At 38.3% G+C, this 8,124-nt stretch overlaps 1 protein-coding gene across 1 annotated transcript; it reads right to left on the bottom strand.

Moving 5' to 3' along the window:
- Positions 1–2,721: 2,721 nt before the first annotated feature.
- On the bottom strand, positions 2,722–8,124 carry LOC118801163 (zinc finger protein RFP-like). The gene is made up of 8 exons (XM_036561339.1): positions 8,010–8,124; positions 7,607–7,700; positions 4,525–5,081; positions 4,319–4,414; positions 3,966–4,193; positions 3,707–3,869; positions 3,492–3,527; positions 2,722–3,269 (listed from the first exon to the last, which is right to left on the bottom strand). Exons 2-8 carry the CDS (start codon positions 7,674–7,676, stop codon positions 2,722–2,724), a joined length of 1,698 nt encoding a protein of 565 aa, XP_036417232.1. The 5' UTR covers positions 7,677–7,700; positions 8,010–8,124.

Here is an 8,124-nt window from a genome sequence, read left to right as displayed (position 1 = left end):
TGAACTCTAAACGCTTCTCTTGTCTTCCAAAATAAAATAAGTTGGGCATAAGCACCGTAACAGACATCTGACACCGTTGCTGTTTATTCAATTTGTGGCAAGAAACAAATTCATTCACAAGAAAAATAATCGACTGTGCCATCTGCAGTCAGACGCCTCTCCACGTTTCTTCCACTTTGAGTCTCGAGTTTTTCTGAGTCAGAGTTCGAGTCCTTTTATCGATTTTCTCGAGTCAACTCTAAAGTCATCAAATTTGTGACTCGAGTCCAAGTCGTATGACTCAAGTCCACAAGTCTGGACAGTAATGTTGTGTGATCTGTGTTGTTGTGGGGCTGTGTTTTTTATCCAATGGCAATGAACTATGGTAACATGGACTCCATCAAGTACCAGAATAAAATCAAAAGCTGGCTGCCTCAGCCAGGAAGCTTAAACTAGGCTGTGGTTAGATCTTCCAGCAGGACAATGATCCAAAGCAAACCACAAAAAATAAACACAAAAACGGTTCACTAACCACAGAATTAAGGTTTTAATCCAAGTTTAATTCAGTCCTCTGACCTAAACCCTATAGAAAACCTGTAGGATGAGCTGAAGAGCGTGGACCTCTGAATCTGAAGTATCTAGAGAAGTTCTGTATGGAGGAATGGTCTCAAATCACTTGCCATGTGTTCTCCAGTCTCATTAAGTGGAATAGGAGAAGACTCAGAGCTGTTATCTTTGCAAATAGAAGCTGCAGAAAGCATTAAATGAAGAGGTGCCAAAAATTGTGGCACACACAGATTTGAGAAAAATACTTATTTCTACATTATGAGATACATAAGAGTTCTTTATGTTTTAAAGGAGAATCTTATGGATTACAAAAGATACAAAGCATGTTTTCCCACAATGAAATAAAGTTTCACTTTGCATCAGGGGTGTCCAGTCTTTCAGGTTTTCATTCCAAGTGAGCATAAGCACACCTGACTCTGCTGATTTAATCAGTTGTTCAGTCTTCAAGCAACTGATCAGGCAGATAAGATCTCACTTCTACTGAGAGAAACTGAAAGCATCAGGATCTGATCCACACAAGCTCTTTACCATTTTCTCCTCTCTGCTCAACCCTCCTTCTCCCTCTCCACCCTTTTCTCTCACCCCTGAGGATTTTGTCACCTTCTTTGAAGAGAAGGTTGACGATCCTTCTGGCTGTCCTCTCCGACCTTGGAATTGGCTGTGCATGGCAGTGGTTTAAGTCCTATCTGGAGGGGCACTCTTATCAGGTAACACGGAAGGGGGTCCACATCCTCTCCATGCAGGCTCTCCATTGACAAGGCTCAGTGCTGGGTCCTCTTTTCTTTTCACTTTACACTCATTCTCTTGGTGATGTTATATCTCCTCATGGCTTCTCACACCATTGCTATGTTGATGACACTCAACTAATGCTTTCCTTCCCAACAGCTCATTCAGTCTCTTGTCATCTCAAGGCTTGACTACTGCCACTCGCTCTTGGCTGGTCTTCCTGTGCAGGCCATCAAGCCCCTGCAACTCATCCAGAATGACGCAGCACGGCTCGCCTTCAATCTTCCTAAGTTCAATCACGTCACTCCACTGCTGCGCTCCCTTCGCTGGCTTCCTGTAGCTGCACGCATCAGATTTAAAACCCTGATGCTTGCCTACAAAGCCAAAAACGGACCAGCCCCTGCCCACCTTATGGCAATGGTCAAAACTCGAACTGTACCTTGAGCCCTTTGAGCTTCAAGTACAGCTCAGCTTGACCGGCCATCCTTCAAGATGCGTGGAAGACAAGCATCAAGACTTTTCTTTGTCCTGGCACCCAGGTGGTGGAACAAACTCCCACTGGCTGTCCGAACAGCAGAGTCTCTCACGGTCTTCAAACGCAGACTAAAGACACATATCTTTTTACATCGCTTAAGTGAACACTAAGCTACTTAAGTACATATTGAAATGTACTGTACTGCTCTTATTGAAACAAATTGTATTGCGCTATGTTTAATTCTATTTCTTTTTCTCTAGGTATCAACATCGGCTTTATTCTAGCAATATCTGAGCTCAGGACTATCTTTCTCTCTAACCTGTTTGTAACTAGCAAAGATACTTTCTCTGAGTAGACAACAAAGCACTTTTTGTAAGTCGCTCTGGTTAAGAGCGTCTGCTAAATGCTGTACATGTAAATGTAAATGTACGACTAGACACCCCTAATTTACATTAACTTTAACTACATTATTTAAGATTAACTCAACACTGTGATGTAATGACCACTGCAGAGTTTAGACTCAGTTTACTTCAAGAGTTGAAGTTTGAGTTACACTGTAAAAAAATAAAAAACTTTATTAAGTCAATTCAGATTCTCCACTGTAGTTAAGAGAACACAACCAGATTTTTTTTTGTTAATTTACTTTAATTGATACCAAACATTTAAAACAACCAGACTACTTACTCTCCTTTTTTAGGTTAAAATAAAGACTTTTCTTCTAGATCCTAAATTTTAATCTTCCAATAGACTTCAGATTATGTTTTTATGGACTGCTGGACACATATTGCTATGGCAACCCTGGCCTACCCCATTATTTTTTGCAGAGATAACAAAGTTTATTTATGGAAACCATTTGACATAGTTTATCCACACTCATGATTTTTCTTTACATAGAATAATATAATAATTCGATCACTTTAAAATAATTAGATCACTTTATTTCTGCTATTCCTGTTGAGACTACTGTTAAAAATCTATTCAGTCTTTGATAGGGGTAAGACAATCAGTGGAGCTGAGTTTTTACCTCCATCATTAATACAGGGGTTGAAGTACGGATAAAGTTTCTCAGTGAAAGACTGACCAGTAAAAGAGTAGATATGAGATCTGGATTCCATGTCATAAAAGGAGACCAGACCCTCCTCATAATCCACAAACACTCCCACCTTCTGGAGCTGCTCTCTCAGTGAGAGGAGCACTGAGGGATCAGCACGAGCCTTATACTCATTTTCATTCCTCAGAGCCACAGCCCAGATCCCATTCTGTGGTTTCAGTTTAATCTTCCCCTTTCTGTCAATGGACTCTAGGGCCACACCTAATGTCCATGCAGTCTTTTCCCTGACCTGCACCTCATAGTAAAATCTCCCTGAGGAGAATCCCTCCTTTCCCAAGACACATTGACATCTATCAAATCTCTTTGGATTGTCAGGAAGATTCTGTTCTGTGTCTCCATGTGTCACTTGTTTTCTATCATCAGACAGGATGAGTTTGGGATGAGCTGTATCAGCATCCAGAGTCACATCCACTGAGAGAAACACACAATGTGTGATATGAATATACAGATAATAAATAATCATCCAGTCACTCTTATGATGAATTAATTAGGGGTTTGTGGAAGAATAAACTATATTTTATGCTGAATTAAAAGTAATAAAATTAATATATTGTATTAATAGAAGAGGTGTAATGAAAATTATTTTAAAATCATAATATATAATATCAGAAAAATCCAGAAGCTGCCCTGTACCTGCAAACTGCTGAATCCTCTTCAGGTCTGTTGAGACTAATTTGAATTAAAAAAAGTGGATGTTAATTTTACTCTAATTCTATAAAGCTATAAAATAATAGATTACCAAAAATGTATTTTCACTGATTACTTATTTTTCATATAATCTCTGATTAATGATTCTTGCTACTACAGATTTCTGTCTGAAAAACATGTAGAATATAAATGTTTCTCACCTGAATCTCTGATCTTTTCAGTAATAGTTTCAGTGAGTGTCTCATTCAGACTCTTCTGAAGTTGAGACAGAGTGTTCCTCACAGTCTCTACACTCAGATGAGGGTCAGTACTGATGTCAGTCCAGTTCTTAGTGTGTGGAGGTCTGCACAGTAATGGGTAAATCTATAGTCCAGCAGGAGAGAGAAGAAATCCCTCAGCATGGGCAGTGTTGTTGTGTGATGTGGTGCATTGTCATTGAGCAGGTAGAGGGACACTGACCTGTAGGAGGTGGTCCTCAGTGTGGGAGAGCTGCTCCAGCTCAGTGTCTCTCCTCTTTAGCTCAGTGATTTCCTGCTCCAGCTCTTTAATGAGGTCTTCAGCCTGCCTCTCTGCTGCTTTCTGCTTCTCCTCCATCACCTCAAGCAGCTCAGCCTGGCTTCTTTCAATGGAGCGGATCAGAGCAGTGAAGAGTTCAACACTGTCTGCTTTCTCTTTCTCTGTGTTTCTCTAATGGAAGAACAACTTTACACTTTAAGCAAATAACAGTGAATGATGAGCATATGATTAATGTTAATACATTCTACAAAATTAAATCTAATCTGTAATCTGATTGAAATAGTTGTTTTATTCACTTTTCTGAGCTCTACTGAGTGTTTGATGTCTTTGATCTTCTTCAATCTGTCTTGGATCATCTGCTGCACCTCTGACTGTGTCTTCTCCAGCTGTGTCTGTGAGCAGAATTGCTTTATTATTTTGTTTTTTATTTTAACAGTGAAATTGTTTTTCGTAACTTTTTAAATGGACGTTTAAGGTTGGTGTTAATCAGCATTTCTCCCACCTTTTTCTCTCCATTCTCCTCCTCTATAGGAACAATGTTGTGATCCTTGTGATCTCCTTCTGTGCAGAACAGACACACACACGTCTTATCATCTCTACAGAACAGCTCCAGGGGTCTCTCATGCTTCTGGCATATGTAGTCCTCCAGGTTCTTCACTGGGTTGATTAGTTTGTGTTTATTAAGTTTTGGAACATTATTATGAGGCTCCAAATGAGACTCACAAAAAGACACAACACAATTCAGACAGGATTTCAGGGCTTTCTGCTTCACTTCAATGCAGGCATCACAAAGAACCTCAGGTTTATCCAGAGCATTTTTCTTCTTGAAGTGATCTACAACCTCTCTGAATGCTGTATTGACTTTGAGTTCTGGTCTCTTGGTGAATTCCTCTTTACAGAATGGACAGTGACACTGCTCACTGTCACCCCAGCATGTTTTAATACATTTCATGCAGAAGTTGTGTCCACATGGAGTGGAGACTGGATCAGTGAACACATCCAGACAGATAGAACACAGGAACTGATCTTCAGACAGGAGACCACTGGGATCAGGAGCAACTGTGGACGAGTGGGGAAGAAAAAGAAGTTTTTAAACTTTTATCTGTAATTTAATGTATTTATACACACTGGCAATCAAAATGAATTGATCAAAGATTGTTTTAAAGTAATGGTTACTGATAAACACTAAAACGGAAAGAAACTAAGAGTGTTTATCACCATCTTGTTAATTCCTTTTTTTGCGTTCATGACCACTGTCAGCTCTAGACTAGGACTCCCCTAAGGTGAACCCTACCAACTCATGATAGTGTTTGTGCACCTAATCGGTTTATTTGAATATTGTCATGGTTCAATGAAAAACATGCCTCCAATTTTTATTTCAGTCATTTTATTTCAATGTATTATTGTGAGTCATTTTGAGCCATTTTATTGTCATGAATAAGTTCCATGGAACAAAAATATGAAAAGTGTATGAACTTTAAGCATGAATCAAGTAAACACATACGTTTCAGGAGGTACCTTTGAACGTACCATTTCTCATAGCACTCACACAATGTCTCTGTGAAATGTGTTGCACCATCACAGCCTTGCTGTATGTAAAACTTAGAACAGATTATTAAGTAAGAAACCAATCAGGTGAGTATAGAAACATGAAACCGATGTACATTCACGTGTTAAATCATATACACATGAAACTCAAAGACAACTCACTAAAGCAAAGGAACTGTTTTGTACACATCATATTATATACTAACTGCATGCAAAAATGTTAAATCTTCTTCATTTTTATATTCTGAACACCTCAGTGTGTTTATCTCTTAAATTGATTTTGTGTGGATCAATGCTAGAGAAAACTCATATGAACAGGATTTCACAAACTCATGTTTACAGTTAGTTAACTGTAATATTGCTGCAGACAAACTAAAGAGTGTGTTGAATGTTGTACAAATAAGACACTGTGTGCTCTTGTTCATTTTTAACTATACAAAGCATCTCTCATTAGGATACGCAAAGCATGAAAAATTGTTAAAATGTACATAAACAGTTTCTTGAGTCTTGATCTCAACAGAGCCTGCGTTTCCCTTTAATTCCACAATCAGTTAATGACTTAAGCTGCCTTCATTTTTCTACGGAGAAAGGTTCAGGGCAATCAAGAATGTAATGCTCTTATAGTTCAAGAATGCTTCATGTGTCATTTTGTAGCTCTTCATTAATATGCCTGCTCTGTGGACAGCATCATAACATTAGCAGTAATTTTGGCACTCTGGTTGGAGGGGAAGGGGTGGGGCCTCACGGCAGCCTTGCTTTATGTGGGTCTATCAGATTTCTTCATAAAATAAGAAGATATGACTCTGTTTTGACTCTCCATAAACATCACATACTGTGTGTGTTTTGGTCCAGCACACTCTCCTGATGTCTCTGTAGTGCATAAAGCAAGTGACCAGAGCACTATGATCCTCAGAGCATTCAGAAAATCCAAAAAAACCCACTGTTTACACCTTATTTATGCTGACTGGAGCTGAAACACAGAGGGGCAACACAGAGAAGAGGGGACTCATGTAGTGACTCATCTGTCTAGAATGCAGAGCACATGATGTGAACATGTGGCTCTGTTGTCATTGATATGATAATGAATAGTATTCAGCTTTGTCTTTCAAGTTCAATTGATGTCAAGTATTATAAACAGTTAATAGCTCTTATTACAGCTAATAGTAAATGTCTGTCAATCTGAATAACAAAAATGATTCATATACAAAAAAGTATTTATCTTGCCCTGAACAAAATATTCCAAGAGGACAGAAAATCTATAAAACACATGGCTACACAGTGTAAAGTATTTATTTTTACTCAACAGTAAATGATAAAATAAACTACAACAAAAAGTTTTGCATTTTACTTCACCACATTAAGATGTTCAGCCAAAAGTGGCTCTGTGGTCAGAACACAGAGTATTGCTAGAGAATTGCTAGAGAATTACTAAGACAAACTGTGCATCAATAGACTGTACACCAGCAAGATGGAGCTATAGAGACAGATTTCTGTGTCTGATACCATGCACGTCAGTGTTGCTGTTGTACTGAGAATTGTCCACCACTCAAACAACTACTGGTCAGCACTCCTGTCCTCAAAAAATAACTAATGATGAATGAGGTAGAGGGTGGATGACAACAAAAGTACTGTATTAATACACCAAGTCAAACAATAAGGTAGACGGACCTCACAAGTACAAGACAGGAGTATCTAATAAAATTCTATCTGAACATTTCTTTTTAACTGCCAATGTGATATTAAATTAGAAAATGTGCATCATTTTAGAACAGAAAGAAGAATGAAAAGTAGACTAACAGAAATAAAATAGTAAGCTGTAAGCACTGTCTAACTGACACCACTGTCATTACACTACTGTTGCTGTGATTGTTAAAACCTCAACATGACACTGAAAATGTGAAAAGCATTTTATTCTACTGTGAGTAACCTGTTTTACTTTGATTTCACTGTACTGATACAGACGAGATCAAAGTTAAGAGAATCCTGAGTTGAAAAAAGATATTTCACTTATTTGTAAGGGAGCTGTGTTAACTTACAGGTTGATGGTGGTCTATCCATGCTGCTCCATCTTACTTCTCTTGGTTCTTGTGATGAAGATTCAGACATGTTCCTCCTCCTCCTATTAAACACCTTTCAGTAAGAAATCACATGACTCAGTTCACACATTTAATACAACACACCTGCCTGCTGCCTTAACACAACACAACAACCTTTCAACCTGTTTAACAGCTCAGTTTACAAGCTCCATCAGAGAACATGAAGTATTATTTCTCTTGTTTGAGACAATAAATACATTGTATTCAACATCAGTATTACAGCTGTTGATCTGATCAATGTCTCAGTGTTAAACATCTCCATTTGACTTTGTTTACTCATGTAGTTCACCGTGATGAAGCTGACAAAACGTCTGATCTATGAATATTTCACTGAAGTACATACCTTTTTTTTCTCTTTGTCTTTTTCTTGTAGAGTCAGAACTGTCTCTGTTTAAACTCTTCTCAGAGTTTCTGAATGTCTAGCAGTTCAAATCAGCACTGAAGAAGGTTGTTATTCA

The sequence above is a fragment of the Colossoma macropomum genome, unplaced genomic scaffold, assembly GCF_904425465.1.
Source record: "Colossoma macropomum unplaced genomic scaffold, Colossoma_macropomum, whole genome shotgun sequence".
Lineage (NCBI taxonomy): Eukaryota > Metazoa > Chordata > Actinopteri > Characiformes > Serrasalmidae > Colossoma > Colossoma macropomum.
The sequence above is the reverse complement of the archived record's forward strand: the minus strand, read 5'-3'. Positions and strand labels throughout refer to the sequence as shown.

What these genes read in the sequence shown, in the direction of transcription:
- LOC118801163 (XM_036561339.1), bottom strand. Translation starts at nt 7,676, where the DNA reads ATGTCTGAATCTTCATCACAAGAACCAAGAGAAGTAAGATGGAGCAGC. An exon ending in GGATAGACCACCATCAACCT is followed by an intron (nt 5,082 to 7,606) that starts GTAAGTTAACAC and finishes ACTCGTCCACAG; the next exon opens with TTGCTCCTGATCCCAGTGGT. An exon ending in ACTCAGTAGAGCTCAGAAAA is followed by an intron (nt 4,194 to 4,318) that starts GTGAATAAAACA and finishes TTCTTCCATTAG; the next exon opens with AGAAACACAGAGAAAGAGAA.